Below are 19,375 nucleotides of genomic sequence, written 5' to 3'. Positions count from 1 at the left end.
TGTTCACAATTTATTTCATTGGCTGATCCAGATAGTCCCTAGAACCGCAATAAATTTCGGGGGGCATTTGCTCTGTGTGGTGGAATTTTACTGAGAAGTTTAAAACTAATTAATATAATTTCCTGTTAAACAAAAGTAGACTTGCCTTCTTCTGTTCCCCTCAGCAACAGCCACTTGCTGGAACCACTGCTAAAGAGAGTGTTACCATAATACCCCAAGTAGCAAACCATTACCTTCTTGGATTTTTGGCCAAGTAGCTGTTAAGACAATTCTATATACAGTGCATTCAGAAAGTAATCAGACCCCTTCACTTTTTCCACATTTTGTTACGTTACACCCTTATTCTAAAATGGATTAAATTCTTTTTTTTAAAAATCATCAATCTACACACAATACCCCATAATAAAAAAGCAAAAACAGGTTTAGAAATGTTTGCAAAGTAATTAAAAGGAAATAAGTGAATTATCACATTTACATAACTATTCAGACTCTTAACTCAGTACTTTTCTTGAGGCACCTTTGGCAGCAATTACAGCCTCAAGTCTTCTTGGATATGACGCTACAAGTTTGTCACACCTGTATTTGGGTAATTTCTCCCATTCTTCTCTGCAGATCCTCACAAGCTCTGTCAGGTTGCATTGGGAGCATCGATGCAGAGCTATTTTCAGGTCCCTCCAGAGATGTTTGATCAGGTTCAAGTCTGGGCTCTGGCTGGGCCACGCAAGGACATTCACAGACTTGTCACAAAGCCACTCCTGCGTTGTCTTGGCTGTATGCTTGGGGTAATTGTCCTGTTGGAAGGTGAACCTCTGCCCCAGTCTGAGGTCCAGAACACTCTGAAGCAGGTTTTCATCAAGGACCTCTGTACTTCGCTCCATTCATCTTTCCCTCGATCCTTACTGGTCTCCCACTTCCTGCTGCTGAAAAACATCCCTAGATACCACCACCATGCTTCACCATTGGCAGGTGATGAGTGGTGCCTGGTTTCCTCCAGACGTGATGCTTGGCATTCAGGCCAAAGAGTTCAATCTTGGTTTCATCAGACCTTTTGGCAAACTCAAAGCGGGCTGCCATGTGCCTTTTACTGAGGAGTGGCTTCTGTCTGGCCCCTCTACCATAAAGGCCTGATTGATGTAATGCTGCAAATATAGTTGTCCTTCTGGAAGGTTCTCCCATCTCCACAGAGGAACTCTGGAGCTCCTTTGATTGCTCAGTTTGGCTGGGCAGCCAGCTCTACGCAAAGTCCTGGTGTTCTTCCACTTAAGAATGACGGAGGCCACTGTGCTCTTTGGGACCTGCAATGCTGCAGAAATTGTTTTATACCCTTCCCCAGGTCTGTGTTTCGACACAATCCTGTATCGGAGGTCTACGGACAAATCCTACGTCTTCATGGCTTGGTTTTTGCTCTGATGTGCACTGTCAACTGTGGGACCGTATATAGACAAGTGTGTGCCTTTCCAAATCATGTCCAATCAATTTAATTTACCACTGGTGGACTCCAATCAAGTTGTAGAAACATTAAGGATAATCTATGGAAACAGGATGAACCGAAGCTCAATTTTGAGTGTCAGAGCAAATGGTCCGAGTACTTATGTAAATGTGATATTTCAGTTATTTCTTTTTAATTACTTTGCAAAAAATTCTAAACACCTGTTTTCACATCTTCATTTTAGAGTATTGTGTGTAGATTGATGATAAAAAAATAAAAATAATTTAATCCATAAAATAAGGCTGTAATGTAACAAAATGTGGAAGTGAAGGGGTCTGAATACACTGTAATTTGACCAACAACTAAGTTTAATCGTCATACTATTAATACGAATAAAGGCCTATTACACATCACAAAAAAGACAATGAGTGGTGTTCTTTCGGACTTTTATTAGATGCCCGGTTGTACTTAAAGTTCAGGTGTACAATGCTTACAAATTAAAAACTGGTATTTCAAAAATTCAAATTGACCAGATATCAAATAAGCTTAAAAACCATTTGAAGTAAAAAGGAAAATAGACCATCTACAAAAATCTGTTTTAAGCCAGTTCCAAAAAGCTGTTTCAGGAAAGGTTAAGAAACCATGGTGCATAGACAATAGGTTTACAGTGTGAAACATTCTGGTATCTGGTCAACTGTATGCAAGCACTGCAGATCTTCATTACAGTCGAAAGCTCACTTTTCTTATTATTGCTGGAATTTGACTTTGATGGTCTTCCGTTTGATGACAAAACTGCAAGACAAACGCAGATTAACAAGAACCGTCATACTGATGAACAAAGTGAATGACAGAGGAACAAATATGTCAATATCAATTTACCCTACATGAAAGCAAACATTACAGCAGTCGTCTTTAGAAGCTCATTGCATTTCAAGCTCAAGGGGCTTCTGACTTTGCTCAAGTTCAGAGTATGTATATACATTCTGTATATTGATAGAAGACTGCAGCGGGAGGTATTTATGACAAGAGTCCTGATGTTGGAGGACTTTAACTGGCAAAAAGGTGCTGACAATCAAGTGGTGATTCACACTATTACCTGCACATTGCCCATAACCTTCTATTCTTGAAACTATCAAAGACTAGAGGGCAGTGCCTTATGGATAGAGGAGATAAGGTTAGAGGGGATAAGTTTAAGATGATGTGCAAGTCAACTTTATTTTTATATATATACTGTTCTATATCTCAAAGATTCTATATCTGGGCAGCCAGAGAATCGTCAAGCCCATTGTGTTGGTTGAAAAACACCAACTCCATTTTGCTACACTGTCCTCCATTGTTGGGCTTGCAATGGCATGGCCAGAAAGGAAATTCTCAATGCATTCAGCATCAAGGAGCAGCATGTCCTTGATTCACAAATACTTACTTAGTTGATGGTAGAGATGCTGAGCTGTTGTTACTCAGCATTGCCCTGCTCGGTCTCTGGAGCAGAGATGTTCTCAGCTGGTGTTTCGGGTGCCTTGGTCTGAAAGATAGAAATAATCTTAAAAAGATCTTGTTGTTATAATCAAGATTACAGAAGAAATGTGGATTACAAATAAAAATGTGAAAAGCAATGCAATAAAGAGCCTACTGTTAATGATATCAGCTAATATGGAGGACAGGAAAGGATGGGCTTAATACATGATTAAGAGCTCATGGACAAGGGAGAAAGATGCAGTTTCAGGGCTCGGGCAATAAGGAATGTGGTAGAGGCATCAGTAAAACAATGGTGAAGAGCATGCAAATTACAGTAGGTATAGCAAGTTTTCCACAAAAATTCTAGTATTGTTGATTATATGATTGAACTTACCTCCTCGCCATCTTTTGGTTTAGGGTTTTGTGGTCGACGACGTCTGTAGTTGTAGTTACGACGAAATCGCCTGGGATGAGACTGCTGATCTTGTTGGCCATCCCCTTGATTTTCTTTGTCTTCTTCACTACTTCCCTCCCTTGGTGGACGTGGGCGAGGAGGTCCTCTATAACCAACAAATTTAAACTAATCTTTTCTGCAGTTGAGAATGCGTCAGCAAGATTAATCAATCAACAAGATTCATGAACAGTTCTTCACATCTTTCCTTCAATTTCAGCCCATACCGACTCAAAATATACTTGCCAGTAAACTTTGGTAGTGATAATCCATTGCTGCCCTACTATTGTCCCATCCCACCCTCAATGCCCCTAGAATCTTTAAATTACGGCAAATAGTATTAATAACATGCACATTATGCAGGAAGGCTTATGAAACTGAACTCATAGCATTATTAGCATTACTTCAGGACACAAACTAATGCACAAGGGCAAGCATTTGTTTTCAACATTTCCTTCAATACCAATAAAGTATAAGAGTTCCATAATCACTCACAAAATGTTCAGCAAGTCAAACATTTAGCTTCCTGATTAGTATAGCATACCTGCGGTAGCGTGGACGGTAGCCCCTAAAACGATTTTGTCCTCTGTTGGATTTACCTTCTTCCCCAGCAACCTGGTTTTCATTTATTTCACCACCCTTTTTACAAAAATAAAGGCATTAGAGGTTGCAGAAATATGACTGACATCTGATCTCCCTGCACTATAAGCTACTATTTATAAGGATGATAACTGCTTCTTGTGTATCAATGAGCTGCTAGAAGAAGCTGCAGTGGTGGAAATAATTACCATGTTTGTACAGGTACATGGATAGAAAAGGTCTGGAACAAACACAGGCAAATGGGGCGAGCTTATGTTGACAATATGGTCAGCATGGACAATATGGTCAGCATGGGCAAAAGGGGCTATCCATGTTGTATATCTATGTCCCCAAAGATGACTTTGGCAACCTATAAAATAAAGAATGCAAGTGACCTCCATGTTGCTGCAATTTTGGTAACAGAAATTTGTCCCGTATGGGGCTCACCAATCACTGCCATAAATCAAGGATATAATTTAAAATTTGCTCATACAAATTTTGGAACAAAAATAAACATATTTTGCTCAGCTCAATGTCCTTGACACATGCAGATGACGTGGGCTTTGCATTATAGAAAATCTCGATATGGACCCTTTTCTAGGAACACAATGCGACTACCATCCCCCACCACCGGGTGAAACGGGGACCCATCTATACTTCAAAAACCAAATTCAACAGATTGCCAGTGTATTCATATTTTGCTACCTCAGTAATTTCTCCCTGAGGCTGGTTGCTATATTGTGGGCGGCGACCATAACGACGACGTACAAAGTAAGGTGGGTAACGTTGTCTTCTATATGGTGGACGCTGTTGCTGATTTTGATATTCTTGGTTTTCCCCATCTGTTGCTGTCTCTGCTCCATCTCCTTTCTCTCCACCTTCAATATTCTGTTGGTACTAATCAAAAATTACATGGAAGCTGTTTGTCGTTTTAAACACTCAATTCTTACAACTACTTCCCTTTGTGTATCACCACATTTTTTACCTCAAATTAACAAATGACGCTTGTCCATACCCTGAAAGCATCCTTACTAAGACGTAGATGCGTCTTTACCAAAAAAACTAAATATCCAATGAAAATCATATTTGATTTATTACAACATTATAGGTCTATGATTCATCATAATGGGACGACAGATGGCACAATGGGCTAAGTGTTCGGCTGGCAACCGGAAGGTAGCCGGTTCGAATCCCGCTTGGAGTGCATACTGTCGTTGTGTCCTTGGGCAAGACACTTCACCCACCTTTGCCTGTGTGTGAATGATTGGTGGTGGTCGGAGGGGCCGTAGGCGCAGATTGGCAGCCACGCTTCCGTCAGTCTGCCCCAGGGCAGCTGTGGCTACAGAAGTACCTTACCACCACCGAGTGTGACTGAGGAGTGAATGAATAATGCGATGTAAAGCGCCTTGAGTATTAGAAAGGCGCTATATAAATCCCATCCATTATTATTATTATTATCTTATTTCCAATAATCCTACAACTAGCCATTCCTCTGGTTTGGGCTTAAATTAATGGCATAATCACTAAATTAAAAAAAATCTGAACTACAAAGGTTCTCTCGAACTTTTACAGATACACTATACAAAGCATTCTGACAGGATGCATCTAAGGTCGGGTATGGTAACTGCTCTGTCCACAATGGCCTTAACTGCAGTCTATCACAGGCTCCTAATTTCCATCCATCTAGTCCATCTTCACAATACATTGCATTAGGAAGGCTGAAAGGATCAGCAAGGATGCCTGCCACCCTGGCCATTCCCTGTTCTCACTTATACCATCTGGGAGATGATGTAGGTAGGAGCAAGAAAGCCCTGACATGCATACTCCTGAACCAATCATATCGTTCTCACTCCCTTCCTGGAGGTGCTGCTTACTCTTAACACCTCCTAACTCAATTATTCCATTATTGCATTTTAGTTATGTTGAACTACTTCAGAACGCACAACAATCTTATACATTTTTGATGTTTTACATTCATCTTTGTTTGTGGTCGCATTTGTGAACGTGAGCAAGGAATTTAGTTGCACCCCACTGACAATAAACCAATCGGAAAAGATATACAGAGGGAAATGGGATTAATGGATCCTCCAGAATTGGTCCTCCAGCACCTTTAACAACATCTACACAAAAAACCTCTACTAACATTACGTGGTGGACCTCGGCGACGAGGGTTGTAGCGACGATAACGATTTCTGTCCGCAGCATAGCGGCTTCCTTGGACTGGAACTCCTCCGGGACCAGTTACGTTTGCTGCCTCTGCACCCTACAAAGTGCAAACATTAATATCAAGAGTGAATAAGTAGAAATTTGCTTTTTTCCTTGGAATTTAAAAGGGTTTGAGAGTCAGCTTGAAACAAGTTTAAAAAAAAAGATCTAACTGTTGACACCAGAGAAATTACTGCCAATAAACTAGATGCAAAATCTTCCAGGACATTTCAACAACCTTTTGTAATTGTGGCCAGCGGGATTGGAAAGAGTTTTTAAAAAGTAGCTTCATTATTTAATACCTTTTCACCTTCCACTACGTCGAACTCCACTGTTTCACCATCTCCAACACTACGTAGGTATTTCCGTGGGTTATTCTTCTTTATGGCAGTCTGTGAAGAGTTTAGATTTAAATTTATTTATTTCATAGCAAGGCATTGTTTGATAATCAAGGAACTAGGATATACTACACAAATGTTAAGTTCCATGCTTATATTCATGCTCTAAAAAACTTTGCACACCTAAATTTCAGTATGTTCCTCTATTCCTTTCTTTGTCCCAGCCTCTGTATACTGTCCACCACAACCACTCCTGATGGTATCAAGTTACAAGTATTACTACACTCTGGGAAAAGAACCGTCTACCAAATATTTGGTCACTGTTATCTTATATTGTTGACCTCTTCCCAGTATCTACCTGCAAGTCTTCATTTAAATAGCACCCATCACAAAATAATGTTCCATGGCTCTTTTAAAGTAACCTTTTCAAACCAAACCATATTAAAACCAGTAACCAAAGGATAGGTGGAATAGAAACGTTTTGAAAAGGCATCTTGAGCTAAGAGGAAATGTAGAGTTGCTTGTGGCAGTTGAAGACACAACTGGAGGAGCTGTTAGAGGGGGGAAATCAAAGGAAATGAAAACAAGTTTAAAATTGACAACCTGGAGCGAGTGTAGGTCATCAAGCGCAGAGATAATGGATGAACTGGTGAAAGAGCAGAAGAGTTCTGATGAAAGGATTTAGCATGATCTGAGTATTCCCATGGACACAGAAAATGTTGGAAAGTTTAAAATTGAACATTAGCTTAACCTTGAGCCAGTGTAGGCCATCAATCAGGGATAAGGGATGTACTGGTGAAAGAACAGAAGAGTTCTGATGAAAGGAATTAACATGAGCTGAGTATTCCCATAGACACAGAAAATGTTGGAAACACTCAGCAGGTCAGGCAGCATCTGTGGAAAGAGAAACAGAGTTAACAGTTCAGGTCAAAACCCCTTTGTATTTCCATCATTCTCTTTGTCTATTTCTACAAGAAGAAAGGTACACTTATAATGTTTAACTGTTGAAAAAAAAATTAGATTCAAAGGAACTCTGACAGATGCAAATCTACCGTAGATGCAAACTGGACCGGTTCATGGAGATCATGTGCATTATACACTGTATCATCAAATATTCAGTCGATTTAAATACCTCACCCTGGTCTGCTGAAAAATCGTGGCAATTTATCCTAATATAAAGAGTAATCTTTGGATAAACAGTAATGGAGTTTATGGAGTTAAATTACGTTACCGCCACTACTAGATTGGCTAGATGCAAGTGTCATTTAACAATAATCTCTGCAGAACACAACATAGAAACGAAATACCGATTTAATGAGAATTCACTTAATAGTAGATCAACTAAATACCTGTTGGAATCAGACATGCAACCATCATCAACATAAATGAAGCCTATTGTACTCACCTCTTTAGCCCTAGTATCTTGTCACAGCTTTCATTTTATTAATTCCCAACTCAACCACTGATCTGGTCATGTTAATGGCAAGCATTAACTTACATCCCCAAATGATTTTGGACCTCTACCATTACTGTTAAGAACTAGACCAAGTAAGACCCGTTGGGTCCGTCACACGGAGGCCTGGTCCCCCAACGCAACCCATTTCCCTAACGTAATATTCTACCACTCATCCAAAGCCCAATTCTTATGCAACGTGAGATTACAAAAGGCAAATTGTTTTTAAATATAATTATCCAAATCCAAATTATCATTCGAAACAGCAAAAGCAACATTTAAGACAACCAGTGGAAACTATTAAATTGGCTCCAAACTTCAATGGCTACATTTTATTGCCCATGTTAAACACTCCAAGCGCAATAAAATGTAATTAAAATGCTGGGGAAATTCAGTGGGTCAAGCAGCATCTGTGAAAGCAAAGAGCAATATTGGTGGAGAACTTGTATTTGTATTATTACGTTTTAATTGTCATGTGTACTGAGATAAAATTTCTTAGCATGCTTTCCAGAAAAATCATAACATACACGAGAATACGGCAGTACAAGAGAGAAAAAGAAACAGCACCAGAGAAAGTGCAGGCAAGACAAGTGCTGCCACGGGGTAGACAGGGAGATCAGAAATTCATTCGAGACTGCAGAAAGTGTAGTCAGAGTTTATGGGGGGGGGGGGCGCGTGAATGGTTTGCACGATGGACTGGGCTGCATTCATACCTGCTGGGTAGTTGCCATTCCAGCCGTGATGCATTCTAAGAGCATGCTTTCTATGGCACATCGAGAGTAAACATGACAAATATCTTTACACTTTCGAAAAGGTAGCAGCAATGGTGTGTTTCTTGGCAGTAGCATCAATGTGGTTGGTTCTGGGCGAATTGGTGATGCTTACAACTTGAAGCCCATGACCATCTCCACTTAAGCGCCATTGAATGAACTCAGCCAGAGGGGTGAACTCTGCCCCGCTTCTTGAAGCCAAAGACCAGCTTCGTAGTTTTTCTGATAGTGAGGGAGAGGTTGCCATCATGACTGTGCTATGAAGGCACTCATTTTTGGACTCCACTATGTGGTCGATTAAGATCCAGCCCATTAACATCTTTATAAATTTGTGAAATGGAGCTAGAGGATAAGTTGGCGTAGTTGGTGCATCAATGAAGATAATTCTCAAGTTGTTGATGTTGCCTATCCTTACTGATTGCAGCCCGTGGGCCAAAGTTAAGAGATCCAGTTGCTGATGGGGGTGCCAAATACTAGGTCCCGGAGTTTGGCTGGAAGTATGTTGAAGGCAGTGCTAATGTCAGTTATTGGGAGCCTGCCTTGCCGTCCAGATGATCGAGCGATGAGTATAGGCCCAGGGATATGGTGGAACCATGGACCTTTTTGGCAGTAGGCGAATTGGAGGCTGGAATTGATATGCGCTATCAACAGCATCTTAAAGCACTTATGATGATGAATATCAGAATCACCAGATGGTAGCAGCTATTATGGAACACTACCTTGTGTTTCCTGTCACTGAGATTATAGTGGCCTTCTTAAGAGGAGAGGACCTCGGATTGGAATCAGGGGTCAATGGAGATGTGTACACAAGTTCTGAGGAAACAGCAAAGGACTCTATCTGGAGCAATTGGTTTTGGGTACCGTTGCACCCAAGGCTGTCATAGGCAGGCGACAGCATTCCACTGGGCAGCCTACTTGAATGCCCGAGTTCCTCGCAGTCCACCCATGGCTTCCAGCTGGGAAACACTCAGTCAATTTCTTTAGCACAAATCAGTGGCAACTTATTGAGATTGGCAGCCAAGTCCTTGAATGTGGACTAGTCCGAATCAATAGCTCATCTATTTTCTTAGACCAGCAGTGCTTAACATTGTTTAGCTTATCATTGCACTTCAAATTCTGCTTGTAAGCAGGGAGGAGTACAACCTGACAGTCTGATTTTCCAAAATGCAGGCAAGAAATTGAGCAGCAGGCAGCTTTGTTGGTTGTGCAGCAGAGGTAGAGAGGTTGCTTGGCATCGGGTGGGATAAGAGACATCTTAATAGTAATTTGATTTGGGTTACTGTCATATGAGGAAAGACTGAAAAGACTATGCATGTATTCACTGGAGTTTAGAAGGATGAGGGGGTATCTTATAGAAACATATAAAATTATAAAAGGACTGGACAAGCTAGATGCAGGAAAAATGTTCCCAATGTTGGGTGAGTCCAGAACCAGGGGCCAGTCTTAGAATAAAGGGGAGGTCATTTAAGACTGAGGTGAGAAAAAAAAACTTTCACCCAGAGAGTTGTGAATTTAAGGAATTCCCTGCCACAGAGGGCAGTGGAGGCCAAATCACTGGATGGATTTAAGTTAGATAGAGCTCTAGGGGCTAGTGGAGAAGGCAGGCATGGGTTATTGATATCAGCCATAATCACATCACTGTTATTAAGAACTAGACATCAGCCATAATCACAATGAATGACGGAGCTGGCTCGAAGGGCCAAATGGCCTCCTGCTGCACCTATTTCTATGTTTCTACTCCATCAAGATTATCAAAAGAATGTTCACAAAAATGCTGGAGAAACTCAGATGCTGCTGCACCCGCTGAGTTTCTCCAGCATTTTTGTGAACATTCGATTTTTCAGCATCTGCAGTTCCTTCTTGAATATCAAAAGAATGTTGTTCATTCCAAGAATGTTGACCACCACGGGGCTGCCGGAGCTGGCATAAAGTCCATCAGTAAACTTTGTTTGTCCTGCTGCAGAATTACCACCCAAAACATTAACTATGCATTTGCCTCTTGACCAGAGATCTTCCAAGAATCTGCTTTTCGCTCCAAATTCTGTCCGCAGTAGAGTATGTCTCCATTAAGATGTAAAATTCTCAAAATATGCACCTTTCCTAGTATTTCTCCAAGAAACTGTTCCTGATCTTTAGCAATGGATCTAGCTTATGCTAAAAAATTCTCCCCAAGGAAATCATCTCAACTCAGCAAAATGGATCACCAGTAACTCAAACTTATTTCTGAACCCATCAATATAAATTTTCACCGAAAACTTGCATCACATGCCAATGGTAACACAATAGCGTGATAACCATTCTAATAAAATACCTTGGGGATTCATATCTCCAATCGATAAAGTTGTACTCAAATGCAACATCAAGAAGCATATCTTAAAAGACAAACCATCCACAGGAGAGAAACTAAAGGGCCTGTCCCACTTGGGCAGCAGCCTGAAAAGAGGTTGTCGTGTCACGGTCATGACGGGTGGCGAGGCGCGGAGGCGAGGCGTTTCCCTGCCGCCCCAGGATTTTGGAATGTTCAAAATCCTCGCGGGACATCTGCGTGTCTTATCATGTTGTGCGGCCTTTCGCATGACGACATACGGGTGGACGCACGGTCATTGCTCAAGCTAATTGTGCATTGCGTGCATGCGAATGAAACTTCTTGTAGTTAAAGTACATAGAACCTCCCCTGGGTGGACACTGGATGGTCACATGCTTCCCGTCAACTGCCCCACATGTTTGCAGGAAGTTACATCTGGTTCGAAAGCCGTGTCCCACTCCTCCAATCATCAGGTGTACTAGGTCAATTATTTCTTCTTCATATGCATTGGCAATGGAGTCACAGGTATCTCAGACAACCTTGCGCTGATGGTGTTGTGGGCCATGCGAAAGTTGTAGGAGAGGCTCTTGTACGAGTCTCCTATTGCCAGGTAGCGGAGGGTGATGGCTAGGCACATGCCTGGTTCCAGTGCCTTCTTCCTCATGAAGGCGGCTTTTTTCTCCAGAAGAGGACCGACTCGTGTCTTCAGCTCCTGAAACAGGTCAGGGGGAATCCTGGTGAAGTTTCTAAAGGCAGTCTCATCTGCTCGCTGGAGATCAGTCATCATGATCTCATACTGGCCCAAAGTGGGTTTCATCAGGAACAAGAACCTCGTCCACACATACATCTTCCTAGGCTTCTTCATGTACTCCTGCCTGGCTGATCTGTAAGCACGAGGGCTATTGCAAGCAGAAGTATTTGTTGTTGTTGTTGTTGTACGAATAGCGATGCGATCTGTAGTTGCTCCATGAGAGTCATGATGCAGAATAGCACCCTGCAACCCGTTATAGGGAAGCTGGGTAATCAAAAGATGTCACGTGCCCCAGATGACGCAACCTGTCATATCTTCCGCAACGTGTCGCGGGTGAACGTACATTGACGCCGCTTGACGGCTGTGACGTCACAGGCGCTATTCTATGCCTCGCATGCCGTCCTATGGTGATGTACCTGTATCGTATCCGGTCGCACTATTTGACATTTTTTAGGCGACATCGGACGTCAGTCACTGACGCCAGTCGTCGCACATAACATCACTAAGTGGGACAGGCCCTTAACCTACAGCATCCGCATCGAACTATACTAATCCCATTTACTTTTATTAGGACCAAAGCCTTATTATGTATAATTGCAAAACATCTCTACCACGTTCTCAGAAGGCACACTCCAGATTCTATCCAATGTGTGAAAAATTCCCTCAGTTCATCCTTAGATTCCCATCTCTCAGCTATGCCCTGACCTACCTTATCTCCCTCACGTTTGTACATGCTACCAGGTTAGCATTCTCAGCTGCAGGGAAAACAAACCGACCTCATCCAATTGCACCTCTTGATTTAAAAGCTCCAATCCAAGAGCATCCAGCTGAATCTCCTCGGAAATCTTTCCAGATTCTAGATGGAATCATAACAAAAACCAAGTAACTTGACAGAGGGTAGTGGAAATCTCAGATTTCCTCCCCAAAACGTTGCACAGTAGGTGATTTTAAAAATAAAAAATAGATGTCAGATGGATAAAGACATCAAGAGGTAAGGAGAAAGCACGAGTAGGTCAGCTTTGACTAAATCATCTGGAATAGTGCAACAGCCTAGTTCTGCTGTTCTTCTACACGACATGGTTTCTATCTGTTGCCATACACTGGCAAGAACTTAAGCAAAGCAGGGCAAGGGATTTCATACTCTTGAATGGGCCCCATTTTTCCACTTGAAACCAATGGCACCAACTTAATGACTGATGCTGCCTAACCTGCTACGTTGTTCCAGCACTTTGTGTTGAAACATACTCAAATAAGATGCTGTACCCAATTTAGATGCCATTTACTGACTTCGCAAAACCATTCCCACCAGATCATAATTCTCACAGATATGATCATATAATTTATCTTGCAAACTGATCTTAAGGAGATATTGCCTGCCTTTCTTAACCTCCAACCCCAATGGACTTTTCAATAAGGCATTGATACCAAATTTGAACTATTCAATTCAATTCTGCCTTATGCAAACTTATTCATACATTCAAATGGTGAGTAAAAAATATATTTTTTTTTAATTGAGCTGTTTTAGCATTCTCAAAGGGAAATTACACCAATAACAACTGCATGTTATAGCCAAACTTGTACTTATACAGTTCCTTCAACATGGTAAAGCATTCCTTTCTGGTGATTTCAACAAGTGCTTTAAAAGTCAACATGATTTGATCATATTACACTTCAGGGCTAACAATCAAAGGTTGATCAATGTAGCAAAGTTAAAGTAATGCTATCAAGAAGAAAGCAGACATTCCAGAGCTTTGGACCTTCAGGCACTAGTGATAAGTGTTTCAAACAATTAAACATATTAAAATTTTCATTTAATATAGATACCTCAATAAACACCCAATTATATTGTATGTTTCACATCAGCGAGATCTTGGTACAATACAACTGGTATGATTTGCCAAGTTTCCAAGAGCAGTTACATGGACTTGCAGTATGCATGCATTTCTTAAAATATACTCACCTGATGTACAAATACATCTTCCTTCGTATCATTCCTACAAGGCAAAAAGAGTTATACTTCACATATTTGTAACAAATTACTCATCTGAAATAATTGTCCCCCAATCATACCTGTAGAGTTACTCTCCATAATTAAGTCAACAGTTCAAAACAGATTTTTTTTGAGGGGTGGAAGAAACTGATGTACAACAAATTTATAAGATTATTTTACATAGGAGCTTCCAGGAGTGAAAAAAGAGAGTAAAGACCGCCAGCTAGATTACTAAAAATACTCAGTACTGACCTGTTGATAAATCCATAGCCATTTCTTACGTTGAACCACTTTACTGTTCCAAGAACCTTTGTTGCTGAAAAAGAAAAAAAAGGGCACCGATTGGACAAACATGCAGCAATGTGCCCAATGACCCATCTTGCACAAAGACTCAGCGACGGCTGCGGGAGGCAAGTGGACAGCGCGTTTATGGTCAGTGTCTGCAGAGTAGGTTGCTTGGATTTGTCACTGGCAGAAGTCCCACAGTAGCCAAAAGCATTGATCAGGCACAGCCTGCAGTGGCAGGGTAGGACACTGGCAGCATTGCTAGGCCAGGCCAATCCTTGTAACCCCGACCCAGTGCTGACACCAAGATAAAGGGCCATTATGGTCAAAGTAGGACTTTATACTGAAGGACCCGAAATTGAAGGGTACAAGATTGTGCCGGAAACCTGGCAACCCTGTTGTACTGCCTTGGTGATGTCTTGTATTTTCACACTACAATCATTGGACTTTTGTACCTATTTATGATAGTGGTAATGTACAGTATAACTTTATTGAATATGCAAACCAAAGAATTTCACTGTAGCTAAGGTACATGTGAAAGTACCATTGAACGATTGGTTAGATTCAGAGTATGATTGGTGCAGAAAGCAAGCAGCGCACACTATTATTCTTGCACCCAGAAACAAGCAATTATCCTCCAAGGAGAGGCCACCATTAAATGATTAACAGATATCTGTTCTAATTTCTTAAACATGACTTTAACCAAATAAAGTGGTCCATAAGATGCTAAGCTGACCCTCAGGATATTGTTGACAAACAACAAAAATCAATCCAATAATAATCTATTTTAGGTGTAGTGTTCAGAACAGGTGCAGACGACATCAGGAATGGTATCAAGGAACTTCAGAACTCGGACAGCCAAGTTGAGTTGCCTCTTCAAAAGTATTCGTGAACCCAACTGGTTTACATGATTAGCCATGTGAAAAACCAATTATCATAATTGCTCTCCACCCCAAAGCAGTTGAAAGAAATAATATTTAAACAAATTAAAGCAACAACCCATGAAAATTCATTTCACCAGTGGCAATAAGATACATTAAATAAACCACAACACTAACACAGAAAAGAAACAGGTCCAACCAGTCGATGTCGCCATCAATAACAGCATATTTCCCTCCTCCCACCCCTTCATGTAATGACAATTGACAGCTAACATAAGCCAAAAGTGGATGAATGACCAAATTAGGGGATACTCCAGAGAGCAGAATTTGAGGCTAACACAGCACCAGGGGTGACAGTCCTGATGATTAGAGGAGCTGAAGATTAAGAAGAGACCCAGGAAAGATTTAAAAATAAGTATCTGCCCTACAAAGCTAGAACTGCTTCCTCGCAACTCCAATTCAATCCTGACCTCGGGTGCTGTGTAGGGAATTTGCAGTTCCTTCTGGGCAGTTGTGGCCATTGTGGATGACATAGAAATAGCAGCTAAATCTAAGCACAAGTGATAGGAAAGTGGAGAAAATAAAAATAGGATTAATGTACAGCACAAACAGATGTTTGATGACGTGCAGCCACTCAGTAGGTTTTGAAAATTAAGGTGTTGCTCAATCAGGAACTTCTATTGGTCACTAAATATGGGGTGATTGACGATGATAGGGTGTTTAAGAAGGAACTGCAGATGCTGGAAAATCCAAGGTAGACAAAAATGTTGAAGAAACTCAGCGGATGAGGCAGCATCTATAGAGCAAAGGAAATAAGCGACATTTCGGGTCGAGACCCTTCTTCAGACGATGATGGGTGTAGAACACAGGGAATGAAGTGGATAAAGTCAAGTTCTTGGAAAGCAGTTATGGATGCCTCAAGTGTACACCAGATTTGTTGTCAAGATGCATAGATGAGAGTTCTAGCATCAACTGATTTAGGCATAGTCAAATGACAGATGGAAATATGGTCTTAGAGGTAGGAACAACAAGAATGCAACACTTGGGGGGAAATTTGCAAACAAGTTTCCAAATGGGCTAGTTTCAGACCACAAGAATGAAATTAGTAATGACAGAAAAAAAACTGACAATATTAAATAAGAAAAGGGAATTTAGTCACAGGCTTAGCTGAATGATCTCATCAAATCAATATTGTAAGAAACACAAATAAAGAAACCAAAAAAACTTGAAAGTAGAGTTTGGTGCAGATAAAACACCAGTCAGACACAAAGGAAAGATTCACGGAAAGTGGATCATCTCTTACAATAATGAATTCAAGCTTGGCCCTCTGCAAAGAAACACTTAAGGGAAAATTAGACTTCTTATGGCATGGAAACCATCTAGGCTCCTATTCAGTGCCGAGTAATCCTGGATAGTAAGTAATAATGACAGCTGAGGAGGCTCCCTCGTCCCTACCCCTATGACCCTACAAGAATTGTGAGATCCAATAGACAATAGGTGCAGGAGTAGGGCATTCAGCCCTTCGAGCCAGCACCGCCATTCAATGTGATCATGGCTGATAATCCCCAATCAGTACCCCATTCCTGCCTTCTCCCCATATCCTCTGACTCTGTTATCTTTAAGAGCCCAATCTAGCTCTCTTGAAAGTATCCAGAGAATTGGCCTCCACTGCCCTCTGAGGCAGAGAATTTCAGACCCACAACTCTCTCCAGTCAGACTTGATAGCTAAACGAACTGGACTTCAAAACAAAAATAAGAACTGTATGAGGAGAGTATCAAGATGAAGCACTGTATGAATACGGATGAAAGTAACAAAAGTGTATGTGCAATGATGTTGGTTTATTATCACCAAAGGCACTGAAATACAGTGCAAAAGAAAACAGATCCCAGAAACAGAAAAAGTGCAAGGGACACACAAAGTAGATTGGGAATTGATCCTTAGAGTTGAGTGGAGTCAATAGCAATATGCTTAATTTCTTTAGACTTCTGAAGAGGGGCACAGGCGTGCAAGATAGGCTGCAGCATCAATCAATGTGGTTGGGGTAGGACAAATTGTTGGTGATATTAACTAAACACTTTTAGTCGGTTAGCAAGTTTTTCAAAATGGAGGTTATTTTCAAAAGTTTCCTCCAAGTTATGCACAAGATTTCTGGGTGATTATCTTCAGACTTCACATTTCCTCCCTTCATAATTTTCAGGCACTTATAGGCTATTGCCATTTAGTTTTGAAGAGGACAGAAAGCCAGCCTTCACTCCCAGCTTCAGTGTTGGTACTCATTTCTATTTATACACCCTCCATTTTTTTTTATATGATCTGCAGCACACAATACTCTACAACTCGTTCACCGTGCGATTACAGTAATCCAGTGCTTAATCTGAATCCCAGGCCGACTGAACTCTGGGGACTGAACAGCCCGTGATGCCCGAGGCAATGTAATGTTGATCCGAGGGTGCCAATCTACCCCCACCCACCGAACAAAAAAATAAAAAATAAAACAAAAAAAAATAATTTTCAAGGTGCAGCACGTTAGGGCTGGCGCTGGGCAGACAGACAGGGTTTCACTTCGCAGCGCCGCCGCCAACTTTGCCGGGACAATGTGGAGAGGAGACGACGAGGGGGGATTGGAGTGGCGAGGGTGGCAGACCAGTCGGTCGGTCTCGGCCATCGGATCCGCTCCAGTTCCCCGACCGGGGGGGGGGGTGTTGGCGTTGGCGCCGTCCCGTCCCCAGCCCCGCGTCAAACCCGAGGTGTTGTGGGGGTCGTGTCGGAATGGCGGCGAGCGAGTGAACGAGCGGGCTGCGGGGCTTGTGTCGCCGCTCCCCGCCCGGGGTGTTCGGGCTGGGGACGGACGGACGGCGACAACACCCCAGTTGGAGGGGGGGTCGGATGACGGCGGGGGCTGCGAGTCCTCGCCGTCGAACACCGCGCGTGCCCGACTCCCCCCCCCCCCCCCCCCCTTGTCCTCCACGCGGCCGGGGGGGGGGGGGCGCCCGTTTTCTTCTAACCGGTTGACAATCGGGGAGCGGGTTTGAAAACCAACGGCCGCCGCGGGTGGGGGGAGAGAGACGCGGGGGCGCGGGCGCGTCGCCGCCAATCAACCGCCAATTTACCCCCCCCCCCCCAAACCCGTCCGAAAAAACCTCCTCCCACGGGCGGCGGCGAGAGGCGCCCGGCCCCAGGCCGCAGCACGTGGCGGTGGGTGGTGAAGCCTCGCATGGCCGAGCCCGGGAGGCCTCGCTTCGTCGGTCGGTCGGTCCGTCGCCCGCCCCTCCCCTGTTGTCAATCCCAGGGGAAGGGGAGGAGGAGGAGGGGGGTTGAGGGGAAGGGTCGCTCCGTCTCCTCCCCCCCCCCCCCCCCCCCCCCCCCCCCACACCCCCCACCCCCCCCCCCCCATTCCCCTCTCGCGGGCGGGCGGTTGAGGTTTGAATGAGGCGCGAGCGCGGCCGTTAACGGCCATCCGCCCCTCCCCCCACCCACCCTAGGTCGGTTTCAACCCCCTCCACACCCCGCACACACACACACACAATCTTCTCCCTTCAACCGTCGCCCGCTCACCGATGACTTTCTTCTCCCCAGGGGACTTGGGCTTGTCTGGCTGTTGCTGCTGTTGCTGTTCGGGTTGCTGCTCTGTCTCGGCCTCGCTCATGGTGTTGTCAGGCTGTTTATGGTGGTGCGGCTCGGGCCGGTCTGAGGTGGGGGCTCCTGCGCTCTCTCCGCTCTTTCTTCTCTCTTTCCCTCTTGCTGAAAGAACATGGCTGGGCTCTCGCGAGAATTTCAATTAAATACCGCGCCGGGGCCCGCCCCCCGGCCGGCCGCTGATTGGCTGTCCCGGCCGTCGGCCCGTCGCTGGTTGGTCGGCGCCCCTGTCCGTCACAGCCTCCTGGCGCCCCACATTCCAGGGGTAACGGACGCGATTGGGCGTTCCACGGCACCGCACGCTGCCCATTGGAACGCCCGCACGTCAATCACCGCCGGCCGAGGCGGACCCGTCCATTGGCCTCTGGGCAACTGTCACCTGGGTGGGCGGGCAGGTGAGCCGCTGTCACTTACTCTGCAGGCTCACGTCCACAATACCAAAGATCTTATAGCTCCGCTATAGGACCTTTGCACAATACTACACTGCTGTCCACTGTGTAGGTAGGGATAACAGGACGGGTATGAACAGGTGCACCGTTATTGTTCGTTTTTAAGTATGTGTTTGCTTGTATGTGTGTCACAAAGTGCTGGAGTAACTCAGCGGGTGAGGCAACATCTCTGGAGAGAATAATTCATGAAATGGGCGACGTTTCGGGTCGCGACTCTTCTTCAGAATCTGTGATTCCTTGTGTCCGTATGTGTATGTATATGTGTGTGTATATGTATATATATGTGTGCGTGTGCATGCGTATGTGCGTGTTTGTGTGTACCTGTCTGTATGGATATGTGTCTACATATATAGATTTAAGAGGGTTTATTGTCATGTGTCCCAGATAATACAATAAA

The 19,375-nt window shown here is 43.4% G+C and overlaps 1 protein-coding gene across 1 annotated transcript; it reads right to left on the bottom strand.

The window, feature by feature from the left end:
• Nucleotides 1–1,858: 1,858 nt before the first annotated feature.
• On the bottom strand, nucleotides 1,859–18,671 carry LOC116990321 (Y-box-binding protein 1-like). The gene is made up of 10 exons (XM_033047829.1): nucleotides 18,449–18,671; nucleotides 13,979–14,042; nucleotides 13,697–13,730; nucleotides 6,422–6,511; nucleotides 6,058–6,177; nucleotides 4,620–4,811; nucleotides 3,880–3,974; nucleotides 3,279–3,444; nucleotides 2,853–2,951; nucleotides 1,859–2,221 (listed from the first exon to the last, which is right to left on the bottom strand). The coding sequence occupies exons 1-9, from the start codon at nucleotides 18,537–18,539 to the stop codon at nucleotides 2,883–2,885; spliced, it is 921 nt and encodes a 306-aa protein (XP_032903720.1). The 5' UTR covers nucleotides 18,540–18,671; the 3' UTR covers nucleotides 1,859–2,221; nucleotides 2,853–2,882.
• Between the last annotated feature and the right edge of the window lie 704 nt (nucleotides 18,672–19,375).

This window comes from Amblyraja radiata, chromosome 31 (genome assembly GCF_010909765.2).
Source record: "Amblyraja radiata isolate CabotCenter1 chromosome 31, sAmbRad1.1.pri, whole genome shotgun sequence".
Classification (NCBI taxonomy): domain Eukaryota; kingdom Metazoa; phylum Chordata; class Chondrichthyes; order Rajiformes; family Rajidae; genus Amblyraja; species Amblyraja radiata.
The sequence above is the reverse complement of the archived record's forward strand: the minus strand, read 5'-3'. Positions and strand labels throughout refer to the sequence as shown.

What these genes read in the sequence shown, in the direction of transcription:
- LOC116990321 (XM_033047829.1), bottom strand. Translation starts at nt 18,539, where the DNA reads ATGAGCGAGGCCGAGACAGAGCAGCAACCCGAACAGCAACAGCAGCAA. An exon ending in AAGATGTATTTGTACATCAG is followed by an intron (nt 6,512 to 13,696) that starts GTGAGTATATTT and finishes AACTCTTCACAG; the next exon opens with ACTGCCATAAAGAAGAATAA. An exon ending in AACCAAAAGATGGCGAGGAG is followed by an intron (nt 2,952 to 3,278) that starts GTAAGTTCAATC and finishes TCTATCTTTCAG; the next exon opens with ACCAAGGCACCCGAAACACC.